The sequence below is a fragment of the Dicentrarchus labrax genome, unplaced genomic scaffold (assembly GCF_905237075.1).
Source record: "Dicentrarchus labrax unplaced genomic scaffold, dlabrax2021, whole genome shotgun sequence".
NCBI lineage: Eukaryota > Metazoa > Chordata > Actinopteri > Moronidae > Dicentrarchus > Dicentrarchus labrax.
This window is the reverse complement of record NW_026136701.1, coordinates 11,235,442-11,258,747: the sequence shown is the minus strand read 5'-3', so window position 1 is coordinate 11,258,747 and position 23,306 is coordinate 11,235,442. Positions and strand designations below refer to the sequence as shown.

The following is a 23,306-nucleotide window of genomic DNA, read 5'->3' as shown; positions in this document are numbered from 1 at the left end:
AAGTCAGCAACCAGCTGGTGAGCATCTAAAAAGGGCCAGATATTTCACTCAGCAATATAATAATAATAATAATAAACAGAGCTAAAAGATGTGAGCATTGGACTTCCATTTGTCCAGGGGGCCAGAAATATTACTCCAAATGAATGATAAAGTTGCTCTGTTGGCCTAAAAAGTTCATCTCATCAACTGAAAAGCTGATTTGTCAGTGAACATGTTTCCACTGCCCAGTGCTCAAAAATATTTAAATCAAACGCTTAATTGCAAAAGCTACAATTGCTCTGTGTCAGAAAACGATAAACAGAAGAAGTTAAGAGAACTGGAGACAGAAAGTAATTAATTGGGTTGTGTATGTCTAAATTTCTTTCCTAGGGGAAGTCAGGGCCATTGCTCTGGGGGAAGTCCTACCTCAGTGCTGCCTCCGGTGGGCGGTGCTAACAGGTCATGTGACAGCGGTCGTCAGCGTTGCGGTTGCGACCATGTGGCTCTACAGACCCACTCTGTTGTTAGGTTTGTTCGGGAGCAGAGGAATAGTGAGAGGCATGGTGAGTACACAGGGCACATATAACGTTCGTTTATTTCTTTATGTGTGCCGTGGTTCAAACCCTTTATGTACCTGCTGCTGCCTGCAGGCTGAACAACGCGTAAGGTCAGATATAGGGTTTCTATTTTTAAATAGGGTGTAACTGACAAATGGTTCCGATGTAGCTGCAGCCCCCAGCGCTCGCTTCGTGCTAAAAAAAAAACACAAAAAAAACCCCGACAACGTCGCTAACATTGCTAACGTCAATTTAACGGCCACGGAGCGTTAATAATAAACGGTTTATCTTTCTCTCCAGACTCAGTCACACAGATTTAACCCTGAGGTTTCAGTTTCTCTGTGTTGAAAGTGCGACCGGTGTCATTAGCTTGCTGTGCTACAACGTTAGCGTCGATATAACGTTACCGTGGAGGGATAAAGATACCGTTAATGTTAATCCGTGGTGGTAATCTGCGAACCAGGTGATGTTGCTATAGTAACATAAAATCGGGAGAAGCTCCACGGTTCATATGTCATCCTTAAAATTAAAATCGTAACGGTTTACGTGAAGTTAATCAGATCCTAAGTTTTTCATGTACTGTATTTTATACTGAAGTAACGTTAAGTAGAAATGTATGCCGGTGACTAGTTATGAGGTTAGCCCAATGTTAATGAGTGTAAAGGGCGCGGACATGAACGATGACACAAATGGGACAAAGAGCACTGAGCATTAAGAGCAGTGACTAACTTCATTGCCCGCCTTCCCATTTATCTGATTCATCTTGTTTGTGTCTTGTGGCTTCAGATAACTTTTGCCCTTTGCTTTGCATTCGTGGACTTTAGCCCAGACAAACCTTCGGCTGTCTTACTCAATCAACACACACTCACCTAACTTTACATGCAATCCAATCCTCTTCTCCTCTTCTTCACCTCCATGCAGTGTGCTCAGGTGGGAGACTGGCAAGGTGCCAAATCAATATACGAGTTCTCTGCCAAGGATATTGATGGCAATGAGGTGTCTCTTGAGCAATACAGGTAATATTTATTATAATGTATCATGCATGCATAGAGTTTGTTAGAGTACTATAGGGTGTTGTAAGTCATGTTTAGACTTCACAAATAAGCCATAGTTTGCAGATGTTTTCACAGTTTAACCTCTTGTTTGTTCTGTTTGTCCCTGCCAGAGGGTTCGTGTGCATTATTGTAAATGTAGCCTCTAAATGAGGAAAGACCAGGGTAAACTACACTCAGCTAGCGGGAATGCACGCCTCCTATGCTGAGAAAGGTTTACGCATCCTGGGCTTCCCCTGCAACCAGTTTGGAGGACAGGTAATAAGAATCATTGTTTTCATTTTCGTTATTTTGTCACACAACACGTGCAGCACTTGTAATCAAGGACTGCCCATTGTCCCGAGTACAAAGATACATCATCTGGAACAATTCTGGGACAGCAGAGAAATTTGTCCTTACAAATAAAGTTATTATTCTCTCTCGCTCTGTCTCTCCGGATCTCTGGATAAGGGTGTTCCTATAGCTTATATGTCAATAGTTTGTATTAGCCTGTAAATATGTAAATAGTTGTTTGACCTTCTTTCCCTCCAGATATCTGGGCTAGGTTGTTCCTATAGCTTATATGTCAATAGTTTGTATAAGCTTGTAAATATTTAAATAGTTTGTTTGAGCTTCTCAATGTCCCTGTTGTGAGTCTAATAATAATAATAATAATAATAATAAGTATAAAGTGTGCGTGTGTATGGGCATTTGTGCTGCAGTTTGCAATGATGCATTTAACAGTTAGAAATAACCATGAAACAGTAACTCAATGAATAAATAATTAAACTGATTACGGCTAATAGGGTGATCTTACATTTTTAATTCAGATATAAGTGGAGGGAACAACTAGAAGAACATCTGTGGCTGACCAGAGTGAGCCAGTAAAGTGATGCCAGTTACTGAGACAGAGTTGTTCAACTACATTCATTATGTTCACTTTGGGTCAATGGTTGTTAAGTCTGGGACAGTTGAAAATAGAATTTGTGACGCTGCTGAAAAAAGTCAATTTTGAGCCCTGAACACGATCCATGAACTGTTAAACTACTGGCTGTTCATCTTAAACCTTTCCTGCAGCTCATTGTTCTTTTTGAATGAAGTGATTTGGCAGGATAAAAGTCATTTAAATAATTATTCATTTATGCACCTTCAATTCAAACAAGCATGTGAGCCAGATTCTTGCATATTTTAGATGCATGACTGAATACATTTATTCATACCATGCAAAGCTTTATTAACTCGGTTACAAACGTATATTTCCAAATGTTTTAACTTGGATTTTTTTGTGCATGATCCAGGAGCCAGGTACTGATGCAGAGATTAAAGAGTTTGCCAAAGGTTACAATGCAGAGTTTGACCTCTTCAGTAAGATAGAGGTGAATGGAGACAACGCTCACCCTCTGTGGAAGTGGATGAAAGCACAACCCAAAGGCAAGGGAACCCTGGGAAAGTGAGTTATTGCCTTATTTTTGTGTTTACGCTGAAATTGTTTTTCTTTGAGTTGATTAGAATAACTGCTTTAACCATATAAAGCTATATCATGATAGAGCTTTGTTTTCTGTACATCAGTGTTAGTAATGAGTATTATGTGGTGGGTACTATTCTCAGTCGTAGGAGATGCTGAATGAAAAGTGTCATTATATTAATGTCATCCTACAAGAGAAGCAACATAGTTAAAGAGGGGAGAAAAGATTACACACTTGGTCTTATTCATAGTTATGACCATGATTCCCGTTATATTTTACTCAGCAGTTTCACATTAAAAATAGAATTTTAAATTTTTCACTTTGGGTAGCAGGCTGTTATGACATCATTATAAACCCTGTAATGGAGACACTGTGTTTCATACATATCCTGTTCAGTGTCTTTTACTTCACCCCACTACTTTCTTCCTCTTCTCATTCACTTTGGGTGAGGTTGTGAAATGTTCCACAGCTGACAGTAAGCTGTTATTGAAAAAGGCATTAAAGTAATTTTGTTGCTCATGTGCTACTGTATAGGGCTGCACAATATGGTAAAAACATTATATAGTGATTATTTTGACAGATATTGTGATGTGAGTCATGGAAAAAGTCATTTTTACATAACAAATTAAATTTTCATTGAAAAAACTATTAAAATCGTCGTATGATGATATTGCATTGTCCAAACAATCAATACAATATCCTATATCCTGTCTGGGAGTGTACCAAGCAGAGAAGTAGATTATGTTGCAGGAGTGTGTTGAAAAGTTATTCTATGAATTTCGTAATTGTCCAAACTGATCACTACTGTAACCAACTTGAATTGTGTCTGACTACACACTCTGTGCTCCATGAAGGATAAAACAGTAGTATTGGGGTAATGTCTTAAGATTGTTGTACTAATATGTTATTTTTCCTCTCTTGACAGTAACATCAAATGGAACTTCACAAAGGTAATTTCCTGATATAGTTCACAATCTATATTTTTAAAAAGCATCTTCAGTTAAATTTTGCTTAATTTTTTTTTTTGCCTGCTGAAAACAGATTTTGTGCTCATATTATGGTGTCTTATTCCTCAACAGTTTCTGATTAATAGAGAGGGACTAGTGGTGAAAAGATATGGCCCAACAGATGATCCCAGCGTAAGTAGCACTCGCTGTGCTTTTAGTAGTTTTTTTGTGCATGCTGTGAAATGGGGCACTTTGCATATGATGTTGGTGCATACCAAGGTTTGCTGCTATTGTGATTTTCTTAAAGTTTTGTAAATCTCAACCTGTTATTCAGGCAGTAATCAATGAAATGGTGCCATTCCCCATCTCTGTCATAGTAACATTTCTACTTATTTCTCTTTGCAGGTTGTGGAGAAGGACCTGCCAACGTACCTGTAATACTGCTGTTTCCCATGTGTTTGACTCCTGACGTCTCCCATGGACTTTTGGGTATTGGTGTGTGTGTGTGTGTCTGGACCAGTGACGGCCTGTCTGTAAACCCAGCTTTGGGAAGGGCAGGCCTGATGATCCCCAGCGTGCAACTAACCTCCAGAACTCACCCACACCAAACCCATGAGACCATGTGAGAGGACATTCAGTAGTTATTTAAAGTAGAGGCCCTTCACATCTTACTTCAAACTCAAAACAGTCATTCCCTTTTCTTATACATTTACAATCTAGTCCTTTCTGAATGTTAAGTGACAAGTTTGTTCATGTGTCAATGTCAGCTTTATGTTTTTATGCAAGGACATAATATGCCATACATTTCACAGATCTCTGTAAAGCTACTGATAATATTATTTGCACTTAACTAGGCCTGTTATTTTGTCTGTAACTCCTGACTAATCATGTTATGACATTGAAATATAAATGCTCTCTTGGACATCATTTGTCAATTTACATGCACCTATTAAAATCTAATTTGAGCCATAGTAATGTTTACCTGATGGCTTTGGGAGTGGTAACGATCTGTTTATTTAGATTTTTTAATTCTTCTTCTTCAGTCAGCCTAATTGTTTAGATATTTTATAACTAATGCAAGGTTTTACATTTCAACATGTAAACCAAATTATGTGTGCCTAACAGTGATTTCCTTCCTTAGTAATGCTTGTACTGTAAGTCTATTTCCTCAAGTACAAGTAAACATGCTTTATACCATTTTTTAATTATCAAAAAACATAATTTTATAAAAAAAAATTATATTTATGTCCTAAAGCTTAATTTTACAGGTCTGTAATATACCAGTTATTTCTGGTTAGGTTTCATGGAATTTATAGTAATTGTGAAAATAGAAAGTTCCTCAAGAGAATAGAAACCAAAGTAAATATTGATAAATTAGACTTACAATTGAAAACTGTTCTCCTTTAAATATTGAATGATATGCTTGCCTGCCTTGCCTTCCCTTTCTACAATTGAAAGGAAAAAAATAGACTGTAAAATAAACCTCCAACATGTTCCCTTTTCACCCACCATGAAAAGAAAGAATTGATAAAAATTAAATATGATAAAACTGTTACCTCATATGTCAAAAAAATAAAATCTCATAATTGTAACTCACACCATACAAGTGATAATTTACATAACTTCCTAGAACTGTTTAATTTAGTGAGTGTAAAGCAGTTTAATGGGAAATCATATTGTGGGAGCATTTCTCTCTAACACTGACCTAGGTTGCTTTCCGTAGCTGAGAAATTAAGGGAATAATTCAAATGAGTAGCTAGCAATTGAATGTGTGTAAACTATTCTACTCTTTAATTTTCTTACATGAGTATATTCTTATATTCTTCTATATCAAGTAAGAATTGAACTATATTTGGATTCAGTGGTGCTGGTTATAATATAAATGAACCTGACTGGTCCCACCCAGAGCTACCACACAGTATATGATCCCTCAGTACACAGTGACGGTCTAACGGCTGTGCGCTCAGTGCGCTGCTGTAGCGGCACGCAGCCGTTGATGACGCACAGTAGCGGCAGAGATGATCAGCACCGCTGGCTCTGGACGTGTTCGCTGCGTGTGTCTGTTTACAGCCGCAAATGTACCTTCATGGAGAGTTATGTAGTCTGTAGTAGTACCAGGAAATATCGACGGAGGTGAAAAATGACAGCCTTTGTAGACTGTTTCGAAGCGCGTACCGTGTAGTCTCGTTCTCGCCGAGGAAGGATACGGCTGCGCGTCGTCGTCAGGCACCCTCCTGGAGATGGACGGGAGGACTGCGGAAACCGGGAATGACGGGAGGACGGATGAGGAAGCGGCCGCCGGCCCCTGCCTACAGCTTGACCTGGGGGACACCGGTCCGTATGTCTTTCAGTTACCGTTAGAGTCGTTTATTGTGCGACAAACAGTCAGATAGTAGCCCCGTTGTGAGCTTATTCAAACCCAGCTTCCAGCGGCAGCAGATGGGCATAGAAGTTGGACATAAGTGGGCAGCGTCCTACCATTCAATCATATGTAAATGTGGCTAGGCACATTGACTGGGGGGTGGGGAGAATATATATATATATTTCTGCCACTAAATTAGATGCAGAAAATTGTAGATAGAGGAACCTGAGCTGTGAAATGAATAATAAATTGCTTGGTTAGATAACAGTGTCAAGATTCAAGTCAGTGCTGCTCTGTTGTAAATGGCTCATAGTGTCAGTGTCTCACTGCAGCCTGGCACAGGCACAAGGTGCACATTAGGGATTTGTACTCCACATGAGTGTGTGGGCTATTTACTTGTGGGGTATACACAGCATACATTAGTCATTTGTATGTACAGCAGCCACTAGTGAATACATACATTGGTCTGTCAGGTGCTGTTTTGCTCCTCTACTTAACCTCTGTCTGTCTTCATCATTCTTACCACGTCTCTCTTCCTCTTCCTCGCTAAATCTGAAGAGTGCTTTACATAATCTGATATGGAATTATAACATAAAGCACACACTAATCCCCTGTGGGTATCAGTTCAAAGCATAGCTGTGGATGTCATGGCTCAATACTACAGAACATGCATGACAGTTATATGATGTGCAAATGTTAAAGAAAGATTTAATCAGCTAGGAGGTCCAACATTTCGTCTTTGCATGTGCATGTATACGCAGTTACGTTGCATGTTTTTGCACAGATGATTATTATTAATACCACCAGATTATAGTTGTGTGCAGAGGGCCACGGGGCATAAAAATCTACTCCTGTGTTCAGTGTCACATTAGTGTCACAGCAACAGGCTGTCACTTTCTCAGCTAAGGGAGAGATCTAATCCTCTTTATATGACACACGCACACAGGCCTTAAGGGATACTTCTCTTACCATCGACATAAAATGTTCAATTGCAAGGATATCTAAGTAAATGTAAATTTCTTTAATGTATCGGCTTTGATTCATACAGGTAGCCTGTTTGTCACATAGCAATCAGAAATGCTACAATGACTTTGTCCTGTTTGTTGCCTGCAGCTCAGTGGCACATTATTCTGGCCTGACCCTAATCCCACAGAGACTCTTTGTGTGTGCAGATACACCTTCTCATTGTTCTGCTTGACAGGCTTTGATGCAGCGTTAATCTGCACGTTACAGGTGTGGCCAGCCGTGTGTCCTATCACTGCACGGGGGCCTAAAAGAGATCAATGGAATTAAAGGGATAGTTATTTTTGTTTGCACAGTTGCATGCTGAATTTCTTTGCCACGATTTTCTAAATGTTATTAATGCTTTCTCAATAGTCCTGTATGTTCTTTTGCACAATTAGTCCAGTCCAATATGAAAGCATCGCTGTGCCTAAGGAAAGCCTTACAGAGCCGCCTGCATAGCTATAGACTATTGTCATTAATGCAGTTGCCATTGTAAAGCAGCTAAAGAGTCAGAGCAGTGGTAAACGTGTACAAGTACATGGCGCCAGGGTCATCAGGATATTTAATCAAATATGCTGTAAGTTAGTTTTAATTTTCAGTTTTAATTAAGAATTCAGGTTGTGTGACTCTATAAATGTATTTTGTTTACACCGACTGACCCACCAAGGAGAAGTCATTAGGTCATCAGTATTATGTATTATGTTGAAGATCAACTATCATTGTGTTCTGTCGTGCCTTAGTGATGGCAGACTCTTCTACAGTGTGTGCTGTTCTTAAACATGGCTTAAAGATTCATTATCCGTGCTCTGTCAGCTGCACTTCCTTAATCTTCACTCTCACATGACCTGAAATTTAGCATAATGATGTAAACAAGTAGTTTGTAGTACTGTCAAATGCTATGAGCTCTTTTCCCCTTTCACTTCCTTCCTTCCTGCTCTCTCTTCCTCTTTATTACACAGACACATACGGACACAGTCCAGTTGTGTCCTTAATGTCAGTGGCAAAGATTCCTCCTAATCCTCATGTGTGATTGGTTGACGATGTGATCTGGAGACCTCAGCCAATGGCAGCGCTGAGATTAGGGAGGAAGTCAATCCAATAGAGTTTTTACCTTCTCTGTACAAATCTCGCTGATCCAGGAATAGAAAACAGTGACCGCAGTCTACAGTGGTCTGTCTACTTAATGTCAGGCTTTGGTTTAGCAAGGAATTTTGTCTTTCTGGATTATCAAACAATTGGTAACGTGTAGGCTCTGAACTCTTCTGCTGGTGAGTTTACCACTGCATTATTTGGAACAAGGTTGGTGAAGTTAAACTTGCCAAATTATCTAAAAAAATTCTCACTACAAGGGCCATTAGTAGCTGGGGTGTTTGATGGTATCACACAATGTTGCTCAGCAGATGTTGTTTATTCCAGTTGTAATCGAGTTACATATGTTCAAATTTCCACTTTCATGTGTGCAAATATGATATTTGGATGATAACACATATGCTGTGTAAAAATAACATGCAGATGGGCTTACTTGGTTAAATAAATGTTAGGTAAATAAATAGCAATGAAAACGTATGCCCTGATGAAGGGTTGGGTTAATTGTGCTGTGTACACCTTATGATTGCTTAAATTTAACTGGGTAACAATTGCCAACCTCAGTGTGAGTCTGATGGCAACGTTGGCAACGTTTCTAAATCCTTAATTGCTAAATCATGCTTAACAATGTACCAATGTGGACACTTCTCCTCTCCTAATTTTCCTGCATCTTCTCTCTCTGTCTCTGTCCACAGATTCAGCCAAGCGGGCTCAGATAACAGAGGTGAGAGGCTACTTCACACTATACACACGTCTGGCTCACCTGTCTCTGTTGCTTTCTTCTTCTCTTTCCCTTCTCTTTATTGGTTTGTTGCATGATTCAATTACATATGACCTTTGATGAGACGATATACAATTAGAACAGTTCCTATATCACGTATACATTTGTATTTCCCTTTTCTTTCCATGTGACAGATGCCGTCCCCATTCGGAGTGGGCCTAGCCCATGAGAAAAAGATTGGCCACAGGAGGGTAGATGCCTCTGGAGAGACCACATACAAGAAGGTATGTTCATCTGTGTCTCTATTTGTCTTTGCCTTTTGTATTAAATACTGTTTCTAGGTTTGCTTGGCGTCACGATTTCACAAACTACTTTCTACCCACACCTTACACTGTTGTTCTTTTCTCTCTTCTCCGCCTCCAGACCACCTCCTCTGCCTTGCAAGGGGCCATCCAGCTGGGTATTGGATATACCGTTGGCAACCTCAGCTCCAAGCCTGAGAGAGATGTGCTGATGCAAGACTTTTATGTAGTGGAAAGCATCTTCTTCCCCAGGTGCGTTTATACGAGTGGATTTGTGTTTATGTGCACGGGTGTGACAATGATCTAATGTCATCTTTTACTCTTCCTGTTGTCCCATCTTGCTCCATACAGCGAGGGCAGTAACCTCACTCCAGCCCATCACTACCCAGACTTTAGGTTTAAAACTTACGCCCCTGTGGCCTTCCGCTACTTCCGAGAGCTGTTTGGGATCCGACCAGATGACTACCTGGTGAGACATTTATTTTCTCTGATAACCTGTGACAGGATTTGAATGTCTTACAAAGTTAATTCATAAATGCCAATTCATTCTATTATTTAAATAGTTGGACTATTTCCTTGTCTTTGACCACAAAAATACAGATCTAATAATGTTTATATTTGCATTGGATATGTAAATGTATACATTTTTATGTATATTTTGAAAAACACTGCTTAATTCATTATTAAATGTAGCAATAACATAGAATGTAGTAATAAAACAAATTGCGTTATACCTTATTACATGCTCAAACTGGTAATTTGTCTGTTCAGTGTTCTGAAAAATCTGTGTTTTGTTTTTCTTGCTCGTTGCATTTTATTTGATAGAAGTGTAACAGTTAACACTGTATGATCTGACTTGACATTTTCTAAATTTAGGTTTGTGTGAAGTTCCCTCTGAAATCATTCAAAGGATGATCAGTGGAGTTATCAAAGAAAACATGCCTCCTGCCTCAGCAGACCTCTGTTGCTCTGAAGATGAATGTTAAATGCCTTCACACTTAAAAAGAAGAACTGTGTACATGCAAACATAAAAATAAAAGTTGCACATGCCCATGCATATTTTGCATGTGAGGCTGCACACGTGCGCACAAACACACACACACACACACACACACACACACACACACACAGGGACCCACAGTGTTCTCAGCTGCACGTTTAAGCTCACATTTTACCTGTGCTAGAGGGAGATTAGCAGACTAAAGCTTTCTTTTTTAAACTCCAAGTAGTGGCAGCAGACACTGAGAGAGTAGTTTGGGTTTGTGTCTACATGTGTTTGTGTTGGTGGTGGAGAGTAAAAGTAAAGTAAAATTGCATAAGTGTTAGAAAATTAAACTACTTTCCTAGAGAAATTAACACCAAGCAATGGGCACTTTCTCTTACTTTTCAACTTAAGTCTCCAGATTCTAAAGAACTTCATTAGAACTCACTTCATTATTTACAAAGTCCTAATTGCTCTACTTCACAGTAAGATATTCAGTGTAAATGTAAGCAGTTTATAATGTTTGCCTGAGGTTAACACAATTCCTTGTAGTGCACAAGGTATTCAGCACCAGTAGATGAAAGTAACACTTCCAAAGTTAAGTAAGCAACTTCACTCTACAATAAGTTGTAAATGTCATAATGTACAATTTAGACTCCTCTAGATGTGTAATTCTTCCCACCCACACCCTTCCCTTTTGCACTCAGTAGTATACACACACTTTCACGTTAAGTTCCCTTTTTGCTGCTGATGAGCAATGCTATGTGAGTGGGTGGATGTATTAGTCTTTTGGGTGGCTATTTGAAAGCTCTGTTGGATCCAACATTAACAGTGCTATGCAGCCCTGAATTTTATGAGAGATTGTAGTTTAACTCTTAAACTATCAATCATAAAATGACATTTGCAAAGACCTTTACCAGATGTCAGGCAGAAAAATTAATACAATCTGCTTTTATGGATGTTGAAACAGGGTCAGATTTTAGACTTAAAATGAACTTAAATTTTAATCTCTGTTTGTTCTCTGCTCTGTCTAGTATTCTCTGTGTAACGAGCCACTGATCGAGCTGACAAATCCAGGAGCTAGTGGCTCCATATTCTATGTAACCCGCGATGATGAGTTCATCATCAAAACTGTTCAGCATAAAGAGGCAGAGTTCCTACAGAAACTCCTTCCTGGATACTATATGGTAAGTCAAACTGAGCCCCTCCCTCATCAATTCAGTAGCCGTTTCCAAATTGTTTTAGTATATTTGTCATAACAATATATTAGATACTGTAACTTGTATCCTTTTTCATTACTACTAAATAACCTACATGACCCTGAGAGGAATTGGAAAATGAAAACCTTACCGCATGTTTTGTAATAGTGTGTCTATTCAGAGATTTGGGTGTGTGGGCGTGGGGTGTTTGTGTACATGAGTGCATGCTTTAGAGCAACACAGCAGCTGAAACTTCTAGTCATCTTTATCCTCTTTATCCTACCCACTGGCTCCGATCAGCTGTGACGCCAGCAGTCACAGAGGCCGGAGCCCGGGTTAAGCACTCTTTAACAGGTTAAGCATGCAAACAGGAGAGACACAAGAATGAGCTGAGCCCTGTGGATAGATCAAGCTGTCTGGCAGGAGCATGGCACTGCGACCGAAAAACATAGACTGCATGCCTTATTATCAAATAAAGTACCATATTTCTCTCATTCTCCCTGTTTCTTTCCTTATGTCTTCCGCATCCACCCCCATCTCCAGAACTTGAACCAGAACCCCCGGACTTTGCTGCCAAAGTTTTTTGGCCTCTACTGCGTCCAGTGTGGGGGCAAGAACATCAGACTTGTTGTGATGAACAATATTTTACCGCGCTCTGTACGCATGCACACCAAGTTTGATCTGAAGGGCTCCACATACAAGAGGCGAGCATCCAAGAAGGAAAGAGAGAAGTCCAAACCCACTTTTAAAGACCTGGACTTTTTGAGCGACGTTCCTGAAGGCCTCACTCTGGACCAGGACACATACAGTGCTCTGGTCAAAACTCTGCAGAGAGACTGTCTGGTGAGAAAGAGAAGTGGGAGATGGATGAAGAGTAGTTTGTAAAAGTAGATTAACACTGTGCATTCTATTTTATTTTAACCATGCCCCACAACCAACCACACATAAACTATTTAACTATTTTCTCAGTAGTTGATGCTGTAAATAAGTAATTAAAGAGCCATTAAAAGGTAGGATGAAACAATAGAGAAAGAGAAGGGAAGTATTAAGGTACATTTTTGCCAATCCCCAAGCTTTTAAATCAAATCCATACATAAAAAGTAAAGTATTTTTTTCAGGAGCTAAATATTTTGAAATATAATGTGTGCATTTTTCATCAGGTTCTGGAAAGTTTTAAGATTATGGACTACAGTTTGCTGCTCGGGATCCATAACAAGACCCAAGCGGAGCGAGAGCGACAGTCTCAAGGCTCTCCTGCAGGAGGCGGGGATGAGAAGAAGCGTGCAGCTCAGAGAGCCTTGTACTCCACTGCCATGGAGTCTATACAGGGAGGCTCCACATGCAGGGACACACTGGACCACGATGACACGTAAGTCAACATTTTATAGTGTTTACCCTTATCATCTCATTACATTTACAAATGATGGTAATGTTCTAATGTCTGTCTGTAGTATGGGTGGCATTCCAGCTGTGGGTAGTAAAGGAGAACGCCTCCTGCTGTTCATTGGAATCATTGACATACTGCAGTCCTACAGGTAAGCAACAAGACATTCAGAAGTTAAGCTGTCATGTAATATCAGTAAATGAATACATTAACTTTGAAATATTTCACTAACAAACAAAGCCAACTGTAAGTGTTGGAAGAAAAACAAGTTGCGAGATTCTCCTTACAGCTCTAAGCATCAGGATTTATGAGACACACAAACCACTAGCAGGATGTTGTGCGATGCATAGCATAAAATTTAGTTGTTAACAACGTTGCAAGTTGTACTGTAGCTGGTGGTTGCCAGGTGACATTAAGTCACTGAATGAGCTTAACTAAATAATTTAATTGTCTTTGTCTGACAGAATGATCAAGAAACTGGAGCACTCTTGGAAGTCCCTCATCCATGACGGGGTGTGTACCTTCCACATAACTGTTATGTATCTATATCCAAGCAAACTAAACCTCACAAAAACATATAATATATAATATATATTGTTCTTAAATATATTTTGTGTTTCAGTACCTTGATTGCTATTGTGTTTGAAAAGTGCATTAAAAGTCCCTTTACTCAGTCTCCCTTTTCCACTGCTGCTTCCGCTTCCCTCACAGGACACAGTGTCAGTTCACAGACCTGGTTTCTATGCTGAGAGGTTCTACAAATTCTGTAGCACCACTGTCTTCAGGAAAAGCTGCTGTGAGTTTACAACTGTGCATGAGCCATAATCGCTGACAGTGTTTTATGTGTGATGACAACAGGGCCAAAAATGCAGTATTCATTATCGGGACATTTTACAAAATTTTTAGAATGAGACATTTTTTTAAACTATGCCCCGATTTCACAGCACTGCGATCGTCTCCATCTAAAAGAGGACGAGGGGCTCTTTCCATGTCCAAGTCCGGTGCTGGAACAAGTTCAGCGGGGCACCGTCCCTCAGTGAGTGACGAGAAGCAGGAAAACTTAGACAACTTGGAGAACCTACGTGGAGCTCGTAGCTTCCCCATGCTGGAAGATAATGGTAATTAACTTCTTGTAAATTGTATTAGTCCACAATGATATTGATGCTTAATACCAAACACAATAATACCAGTATTATAGGATTGTTTGGCTGGTAGCCTTTATCAGTGTTTATAAAGGCGAGCTGCCTTATTAAATCTAGTGAGTGAATGTCAATGCAACATGCTAATGCTGCTTGAATAAGAAGAAAGAGTGAACTGGTGAGTGCTGGTTTCCCCCTTGTTACATTGTGTTTTTCTGAACTTGGCACACTATTAGCTTCAATTGTCTGCAGCAGAGAGCTCCATTTTCCCTTTAATTGAAATGAAGTGAGCCTTTATTGATCCCCGTGGAGAAATAGAAGTGCAGCAGCAGTTTAGTAGCAGTAGCAACAGGAATCGAAATAAAAGTAAAACTTTAACAAATAATGGCTAGATATATAGATAGGTACTTCAGAAAAGCATAATGTGTACAAGATTGCATTATTTACTGTCCACATCAACACACAGGTCGTGTAATGGCTGAGGTATGGTGTTGTACAATTAGATAGCAGTTTGCTTGAATGAAAGGTTAATTTGATTATGCCTGATTTAACGCAATTAAATTCTATTTCTTGTTTTTGTGGTATATTTTCATCACTCGCATATATTTGATGATCTCTTTTTCTATTTCTTGGTTCATTATGCATATTAGGGAGAGAGCCACCCTGCACTCCTCCGTCCTTTGAAGATGCTACCACAGCTTCTATCGCTACCACACTCTCTTCTAACAACTCTTTACCCACCACCCCCTTCGACACACCAGAGCACCCACGCTACAGGAGACAAATGCATTCCCCAAGTGTGGCCAGGTGAGAATAATTGCATGAATATGCAACGATGTGTCTGTAATGGTAATATTCTGTCAAAACAATGTACTGTGTACCCTGTACCTTCCCTGCTGATACCACATATCTTCCTGTGTACTTTCAGGTCACAGAAAGTTGAGTTTCATGGGGAAAAGCAGGACACCATAACAGTGGAGGTGGAGCTCAGGTACACACATATACAGCAATACCATACTAATGTCCATAGCTGCCTGTGTAACAGCATTTTAACAGTGTTCTTTATCTTGCTTCATACAGTAAAATCCCAAAGAGCACGGAGCTCACACAGTTGACAGAAATGGCTTCCCCCAGCCACCTGTCACCCGATCATCAACCCCATGTCTTTGCCCCATCCACCCCTCCCTCCATCAATCCATCCTCGGCACATTCCTCCACCACCCTTCCTCCTTCCTTTGTGTCTTCATCCTCTGCTGCTCAATCAGCTAGCCAGTCATCCTCCACACTTGCTACATCCATCCGTCCATCCACCAAACCACTCACCTCTCCCACAGTGGCTCAGTCTTCCACTCTTTCTTCCCCAGTCTGTCATTCCACTGCACAATCCAAGTTTATCATCTCAACTCCAAACTCCTCCACCCTACCTCCTGCCTCAGCATTTACTCCCATCTGCCCTGCATCTCCTCACTCCTCCATCCGGAGCTCCTCGCACCATCTCCCCTCGACCCCTCCCTCCTCACAGCCTCCAAGCCCCCAGGTGCCTCCGCAGGCGCCGCGTCCATCGTGCAATCAGCTGTCTGTGTCCAGCAGCCACAACTCATTGGATGGGGAGGTGCCGGTGTCTGACATCTACTTTGTAAGTCCTCATTATTATGTATCAGTGCTTTGGTTTTAGTTTGAAGTGATTTTAACTGCTTGAGCTAGGGGTCTATCGTATCAGTACACTGCAGGGATCTCTCTTCAGTGTTGCTTTGTTGTCTGTCAGTTCAGAGGGTAAAGATAATTTTTCCTTTTCTGTCCTTTTCTTTATCTACTGGGTTTCTTGCAGTGGCCCAGTCAGGACAGCGTGGTAGAGTTATGATGGTGAGGGGGAAAGGTGTCTGTGTGTTGCAGTGTGCACGTACTACAGACTCTCGCTGTCCGAAACGCTTTTTTTCCAAAGCACGGGGCTGGCACCAGTCATAGTTCATGCTTTTTTATGCATCAGCAAAACACTGAGGTTGTCTTTCCTGCACTGCATGATGTAATTATATCTGTCAATCTGCATTCATGCACCCTGTCATTGTCATGCCCAGCTTGCCATAATTCACTCTCTTTGTGTGAATTATTTCTCCTTTATATTACATTCATTGTCCATTTTCCACTTTCCTTCCTTTTTTCTCTATCATAACTGCTTCTCTCACCTCATCTTTCTCCTCCATTGTCTAATAATTCATTCAGTTTCCTTTGTTTTCCTGTACCCACATTATATGCATTTGTGTGTTCATCTCTGTGTGTGTGTGTGTGTGTGTGTGTGTGTCCATCCATCAGTATGCAGATGGCAGATATTGGGTGTACTCTCCAGTTCTTGGCCGTCGTAAGCTAAACTCTAGCTCAAGTTGCAATGTAAGTCACCAACAAAGTAGTAAGAGTCATTTGTTCCACATATACCATCTCATTGCTGCTAACTGTTCCACTGGGACTGTCAAAAGCACAGCTGCTTATGGATCTTCAGAAGTGAAAAATAAAGCTACAGTGCATTTCACATGACTTATTTATTATTGAAGTCTACAAAAAAAAGGCATTGCATATGAATAACTGTAGCTTCTAACGGGCCATCATGTGTATTTAAGCATGCATCTTTATGTAACATGTTACCAGTAAACTATTTTAAATCGTCTTGGACCTGCAGATAGTTTACTGTAGCTTTTATTGGATTTGGTCCTTCAAGCTTCTGCCCTGTAGCACGCAGGTAGCACAGAGGAGCTGACAGACGGATTAGTGTTGTCAGTGCTTAGCTAGAATGAAATCTCACTTGAAATCCCCTGTTTACTAAAGCTGCACTTGAAATATTTTAAAGCCCCTGAAAATAAGTTTTCAAATTTTGTGTATTTCCCTATAACATTCAATATTTATGACTAAATAAGCAGCAATGATGTTAAAGTTTGGGGGAACAATTGTTTATTATTTAGTAAAGCGGCTTCAGGAGTTGATGTTGGTAATCTAAGCTAACCAACCCACAACTTTCATCCGATTTTGATTAAAATGTTCTGATTAGCACACAGGAATATGTAACCTATTTCCAAGCCCAGCCACTTGAAACCACAAAGAAATCTCTGATGTAACACAACCAAAACTGTTCTGACGCTTGCAGAAAACTGTGATTATTGAGGATCCCATTTGTCATAATAAGAAGCTAATTTAGAAAATATAATTTTGGGGGGCTTTAAAGTGAAGTTACACCAATCTTAAGCAGGGTATGACATCCCTTATATCTGACCTGTAGACTTTGCTTTTTTCTTCAAATTCAACTGCAGATTCAGACACATCTGCACATAAAGGATGATACTGATACTTTCAAACATAACAAATTGTACTAAATGGTAAATAAGCAACCATAGCCGGACTGTGAGTTCACCTCGTGCAGCTGAAAAAATTCAACTAAATGCTGTTTGAAGCTCCCAACATGCAGAAATTGCACCGGGCAGATTTAAACTTCGGTGGCTGGGGAATGTCTTTAAAAATGTATCTTTCCCCAAATTCTTTCTCATCTTTCTCCTCTTGTCTCCTTTCTTCTGCCGCTGCCCCCTGCTGGCTGTATTGGATAACAGCAGAATCAGGAGGATCGGAGCTGGGTGTTCTCTCCTCTGCACTCCGAGTCCAGAAGGGGCTCAGATGGGGAGAGTGAGACAGTGAGTGTACAGTTTATTGATTATTTTATATATATATATATATATATACTCCTGTTAGCATATCTTACACTTACCCCTGTTTATTTGTCTCTCTGCTCTTTCAGTAACTCACAGTGGAGACAGCAGTGACGGGTGGAGCCAGAGGCTGTCTCCATATACAGAAGCTGTGAGGTTTTAATAATAAAGCCACCAAGGCACTATGAGAATTGTTGTTTGTTACCCAAATTGCATGTGGAAGCTTGTTTTGCCAACAGAGACTAAAGGAATGAACTTACAGAAACATTCAAGTATACAACACTACAATCATGCATATGCTCACATGCACTCAACCAATTTATAGACATACAACTATCAAAATATTATGCAAAAAAATCATAAAGCATCAGTTCCTGGACAATCTGAGTGGCATCAAGCAGAGAAATAAACTAAAATAACAATCAGCTGAGTGGTACTGTGAAAGATTTTGGTGGTTGTTAAGTCAGGTATTACTGCAGCCCCGCTGCCTGCTGTTTTTAGGTTTTTAGTGTTAGTCACGCTGCACTGTGCCAGCTCTGGCTATGCAATATGGACACACACAATGCTGATTTCCCTTCTTGACTAATGCTACTGCAACTACTTCAGAGTTTATTCATGCGTTTATTTTTTACTAGGGGCATGTCAACACTGTATATAATTTTATTTTTTAGCACTTTATCAAAATACATGTGGCTGCAGTCCTTTGAAATCGTACATGTTTTGTTATTTTTGTTTGAAAACACTCAAACACAGATAATGTTTTGTGTGCTGTGTATGCACAGTGTTCTGTTCTTCCAGTGGTGTGTGGTGGTCCACTTCAGAAACTTTGACCTGACAATTAATGGTTGTGTTCAAAATGCCTTATTACAAACTCATTTTCATAACTGTTTTTGATATTGCAGACACATGTAATAAAAAAAATAAAAAAACAACAACACATAGCATTTTATTGTGAGTAAATACCAGGTTTACTGAGTTTAAACAATTCTGCCACCATGCAATTATTCAGGATTTAGAACCAAGAGGTCAAGAGAGAACAAAAGGAAAAAATAAATAAAATGATCTTTTGTAAATGGCAGATAAACTGTGTGTGTGTGTGTGTCTGTGTGTGTGTGTGTGTGTGTGTGTCTGTGTGTGTACATGCATGTAAGTCTGTACGTGTTCGTATGTCTCTGTCTGTGCATGTGTTTGCATGCATATTGATGTGTGATTGGAAGACATGTAAGTGTAAGATTTTTCTGTCCTGCCTATTTGTCAGATTGTCAGAAGGTGTAACTTCCATTTGTTGTTATCAGCCATGCAAGTCGGAACCAGCTATAAGCATGTTGGCTGTGTGAGAGAAATGAAAAAAAAAGGTACCCCAGTCATTAATGAAACATGATTAACCATCTATTACCAACAAACAGAGCTAAACTGGAATAACCTCAATTTTCTATACAGTTTAGTAAGAAAATAAATATACTGTCGCGACAGACAGCATCTTCCTTCATCCATACATGGTGACACTTGTAACACCACTTCCTGACTGTTTGGATAAGCACTGCTGTAACATATTACTGTATTATTTGAGTCTGCTGAAGCTAACCTGCCTGTTTGTAGGCAACAGTGTTTGTAGCTGATCACTGTGTAAAAGAAAATAAAGATTATATTGTGTAAAAAACAACTCATTTTGGTGGATTTTTTAAAAAATATATATATATATAAAAGCAGAATGTATTTTAGCTGTAAAATGTTATTTGCAAAATTAGCCCACTAGAGGGCACCACAATGTCTCAGAAAGTAGAGTTGTTAATCCTGCCCCATCCAGTGGAAACTCATATAGAATCTTTGCTGCACTGTAAAATTAAATTACACAGAGACATATGCCAGTATGTATATGCGCTGTCCATAGGCCATAATTCATTTTATTGTGTTGTTGATGGGCCATAAAAGGGAGGCTCATATTTCATCACATCTCACTGATGTTTTAACTCACACACACATAAAGATATGAAGTCTCGATTGCAGGGGCATTTTTATTTATCTGCACAGGCTTTGCTGCTAAAAAATACACTGAAATAAAAACAGACAAGGATCAATAGGGTTTCAATCAAAACAGCCCATTGGGATCTTAGCTGGCTGTCTGCAGAAATATACACTAACTCTATAAGTACAGTATATATATGCACAGAAACATTTGTACACTAAAGTACAGTCAAGTGAGAGAAAACATGCACTGTAGTCAGAAGTCACCACAGGAAGACATTACAGTGAGTGCAGTGTGTGAATTGTGTTCCTCTATGTGTGCGTGTGTGTGGGTAGTGCATTGCAGTGTGCATATGTGTGTGTGTGTTTTTTATGTGTAAGCCAGTCACTCAGGGTGACAAGTCAGCCATGTCGGGGCCATGATGGAATGTGTGATGGACAAGGATCAGCAGCCACCTTCCCAATTGTCCTGGAATGAAATTGTCCCTCTCCTCTCTTTTTGTCCTTCTACCTCTCAACACACACACACACACACACACACACACACACACACACACACACACACGCCTAATCCTTTTGCTCCTTCTCCTGCTTCCTCAATTCCTTCTTCCTGACATTCAGCCAGGGCGGTATTCCTTCACCAGTCCAGCGGTGCAACTCATTGATTAAGGTGAAGATATGACTAAGGATATAGCTAATGAAATTCTAGAATATTTCTTATTGTCAACAAATACCATGAAAAGATCTGTGCACTCATAGCCTCATATGCAGTTTCTTATTCCTCTGCGCCACAGACTTCCATTGTTGCCCAAAAACGGAGCCACACTGGTTGGTTGACATGTTACTTCATTACGATGAACATAGGCACTAGTTTATTCTGAGTCTCTTTCACACATACACCGTTTTGCTGCCATAAACACCCACTAAAGCACTATATGTGTATCAGTCCGCAGCTGAAAATAGTCCCCAACAAATGCACTAACAACTGCCTGAGTAACGTGCATGTGACGACAGTACCCAGCTGTTTTAGGATATTGTTCGGCCTTCTTTTTAAACCAAAAGCAAATTGATGCATGTCATGGGATTGAAGACTATAATAGATATGAATGTCTTTTTCATGTCAGTTTGATTCTGCACCTCCCCCTGCCTCCTACCAAGTGCATGCTGGGATAGGGATCAGACACCTGTGACTTTGAATAGGATTATCATGATTATCATGAAAAAAAGCACACAGAAAAAAGCCAAGCAAAACATAAAGTAAGAAAGTATTAAATGCAAATGGCTATAAAAACTTAGTTCTAAAGTTCTCATTTAAAAAAGACAAATCTGAACTTTATGAAAATTATGGAGCGGCGGCATCTGTACTTGGGGTGAAATGGGCTGTCGCAAAGCTGAGCTTTCATCTGCAGGAAACATAAACAAATGTCTTTGTTCTTTCAAAGGAGAGAGGGGCGAAAGCCACAACAAACAGGGCCAGTGTGCAGTGTGTGTGTGTGTGTGTGTGTGTGTGTGTGTGTGTGTGTGTGTGTGTGTGTGTGGCACGTGAAAAGAAGCAAAAGGGAAGAGGAACGAGAGACAGAGAGAGAGAGAGAGAGAGATCAAAGCAGGGGGTATGTTTTTGAATCTCTGTGTGGGAGGTGAAGCCTCACCTACCCAGAATGCCTTGCCTCACTCCTTACAGCCCACTCAGGTTTGTGGGAGCATCACATCTCTTAGCAGCGAGCGTCTCATGATGCTACCTCTTCATCAGTCATCTTCAGATATTCTCAGAGAGTCTTGAAACAGCGACTTGGTGTGAACCAGCAGTCAACCTCTGATCTCTGGTACATAACATCCCCTCCCACGCACAGACCAACATGTGTATTCCAGCCACCCTGGCATGGCAATGTACAGAGCTTAAAAATCTACAAAACATGAACAGAGTCTTGTGTTTTGCAGTCGAAGATTTCTACTTAGTTGGATCAGAGCCCATCCCCCCTTCGTCCAATCTCGTGAAGGGATCGAAGCGTCTCTTTTTAACTCAGCGTGAGAAGCTGCAAACAGATGTCTGTCTGTCCACACAGAGGGGATGTGGTGCCCTCTCACACACAGATGAAAAGCCATGAAAGTCTCTGTGTTGCGTTGTCAGTGTCTTAAGGCAGTGTTTATCTTTGGCAGTCTGAAGAAAACAAAGCCATCGATTTCTAATCCTAATCCCCCTCTACTGCTTCTCTCCTATTGATCATCTATCCATCCTTAATGAGATGGAGGGATGGAGGGATGGAGGGCTGATGAAGGACAAAACTTTCCCTGCCAGTGTGCTGCCGTCTTTTCCCTCAACCCATCTCTTTTCAATCCGTCTCTCTCTCTCACGCGCGCGCTCTTGGGGGCTTTCACTAACCTGACGTTCTTTATGGTGGAATGGGAAAATAAATGCAGCCTGGTGATTTTGTAGAGGTCTATCAAACCTGGAGGCTTGCAGAGCTGTGGAGGTTCGCCTAAATATTGAAATTGGATGACATGGATGAATGTGCTAAACACACAGAAGCACATGCATGCATACACAGTGAGAGCGGATTGAGTTTCAGTCCAAACATCAGTAAGGGTATTTCTGTCTGTGTGGTACAATGTCTCTGAGTCAGTGATATTCTCTGACTATGACCCATTACCACTCTGCTCTGCTTATTCACAATATAAGAATCATTTCCTCATCTTGAACTAATATTACTGAAGCTGTGGGGCCGATGATTACCTCTCGGTGGTACTTGCACATGCATATGTCCGCTCTCCTCTCATAGGAGTTTTAGAGGTTTACTTCTTCACTACCAACCTTCATTGACTTATCAGTGCTTATTATTGTCTTATTATGGTTATCTATGGAGTGTATGTGTCGCAGCAGGTTTGACAGGTTGAGCAGATACTCGAGGACTGTGGTTTCTCCAGGACTGTGGTTTAGCTTATCTCTGGCTCACTAACATATGACATTCAGTTAGCTGAATGTAACCACTGAGCACAGGGTGTAAAATCAATTTATACAGAAGTGGTGTTAACAGCTCCACTCTACTGTAAGTCACGTGCAATTTGAACAAGACACCAGAATCCCAGAAGTATCAACAAGATATAAAGGTCTGGGTATTATTTTGGTTTTAAAACCCACAATTTTACTGTTTTGGTTCACTTTTACCATTCTCTTTGATTTCTCATTAATCTTCCATTAATTTCCCACCATGCAGCTGCTTCTTCTGGCATAAAAGCTGTGATATACCCACTGTACGCTACCTGCTCAGGAACAAACAGGAAAAACCTATTGAGTTAATGGACACCCAAAAAGAGCTAACAGGAGGGTGACATTCATCAGAAAGACATAAACACACCTCCAAATCTTTATATCTCTTCTCTTTATATCTATCAATTTTATTAGGGAAATGTACATGTTCTGTTTACAGCTTTACAAAAACAAGAAAAAATTAATACCACAATAGATACCTTTATTCAAGTCACTTGTGTTGCACTTCA

The 23,306-nt window shown here is 40.2% G+C and overlaps 2 protein-coding genes across 9 annotated transcripts; both read left to right on the top strand.

Annotated features, from left to right (window-relative positions):
• Window positions 1-423: 423 nt before the first annotated feature.
• On the top strand, window positions 424-4,951 carry LOC127367695 (phospholipid hydroperoxide glutathione peroxidase-like). Its single transcript, XM_051407753.1, has 7 exons — window positions 424-542; window positions 1,458-1,552; window positions 1,702-1,846; window positions 2,866-3,017; window positions 3,959-3,983; window positions 4,113-4,172; window positions 4,386-4,951. Exons 1-7 carry the CDS (start codon window positions 477-479, stop codon window positions 4,416-4,418), a joined length of 576 nt encoding a protein of 191 aa, XP_051263713.1. The 5' UTR covers window positions 424-476; the 3' UTR covers window positions 4,419-4,951.
• Window positions 4,952-5,908: 957 nt separating this feature from the next.
• LOC127367645 (phosphatidylinositol 4-phosphate 5-kinase type-1 gamma-like) lies at window positions 5,909-19,509 on the top strand. Of its 8 annotated transcripts, none has more exons than XM_051407688.1 (18): window positions 5,909-6,314; window positions 9,129-9,157; window positions 9,349-9,438; window positions 9,578-9,708; window positions 9,808-9,925; window positions 11,473-11,625; window positions 12,181-12,480; window positions 12,798-13,006; window positions 13,089-13,172; window positions 13,486-13,534; window positions 13,733-13,817; window positions 13,966-14,139; window positions 14,811-14,967; window positions 15,089-15,151; window positions 15,241-15,796; window positions 16,471-16,545; window positions 17,754-17,831; window positions 17,936-19,509. In XM_051407688.1, exons 1-18 carry the CDS (start codon window positions 6,221-6,223, stop codon window positions 17,936-17,938), a joined length of 2,448 nt encoding a protein of 815 aa, XP_051263648.1. In that variant the 5' UTR covers window positions 5,909-6,220; the 3' UTR covers window positions 17,939-19,509. The 8 variants fall into 8 exon arrangements, with proteins under 8 accessions (XP_051263648.1, XP_051263638.1, XP_051263656.1 ...); XM_051407678.1 differs by having other exon boundaries at window positions 17,751-17,831; XM_051407697.1 differs by lacking the exon at window positions 5,909-6,314 and adding an exon at window positions 8,057-8,615 and having other exon boundaries at window positions 17,751-17,831.
• Window positions 19,510-23,306: the final 3,797 nt, after the last annotated feature.

What these genes read in the sequence shown, in the direction of transcription:
- LOC127367645 (XM_051407678.1), top strand. Translation starts at nt 6,221, where the DNA reads ATGGACGGGAGGACTGCGGAAACCGGGAATGACGGGAGGACGGATGAG. An exon ending in AGCGGGCTCAGATAACAGAG is followed by an intron (nt 9,158 to 9,348) that starts GTGAGAGGCTAC and finishes TCCATGTGACAG; the next exon opens with ATGCCGTCCCCATTCGGAGT. An exon ending in ACAGTGGAGGTGGAGCTCAG is followed by an intron (nt 15,152 to 15,240) that starts GTACACACATAT and finishes TGCTTCATACAG; the next exon opens with TAAAATCCCAAAGAGCACGG.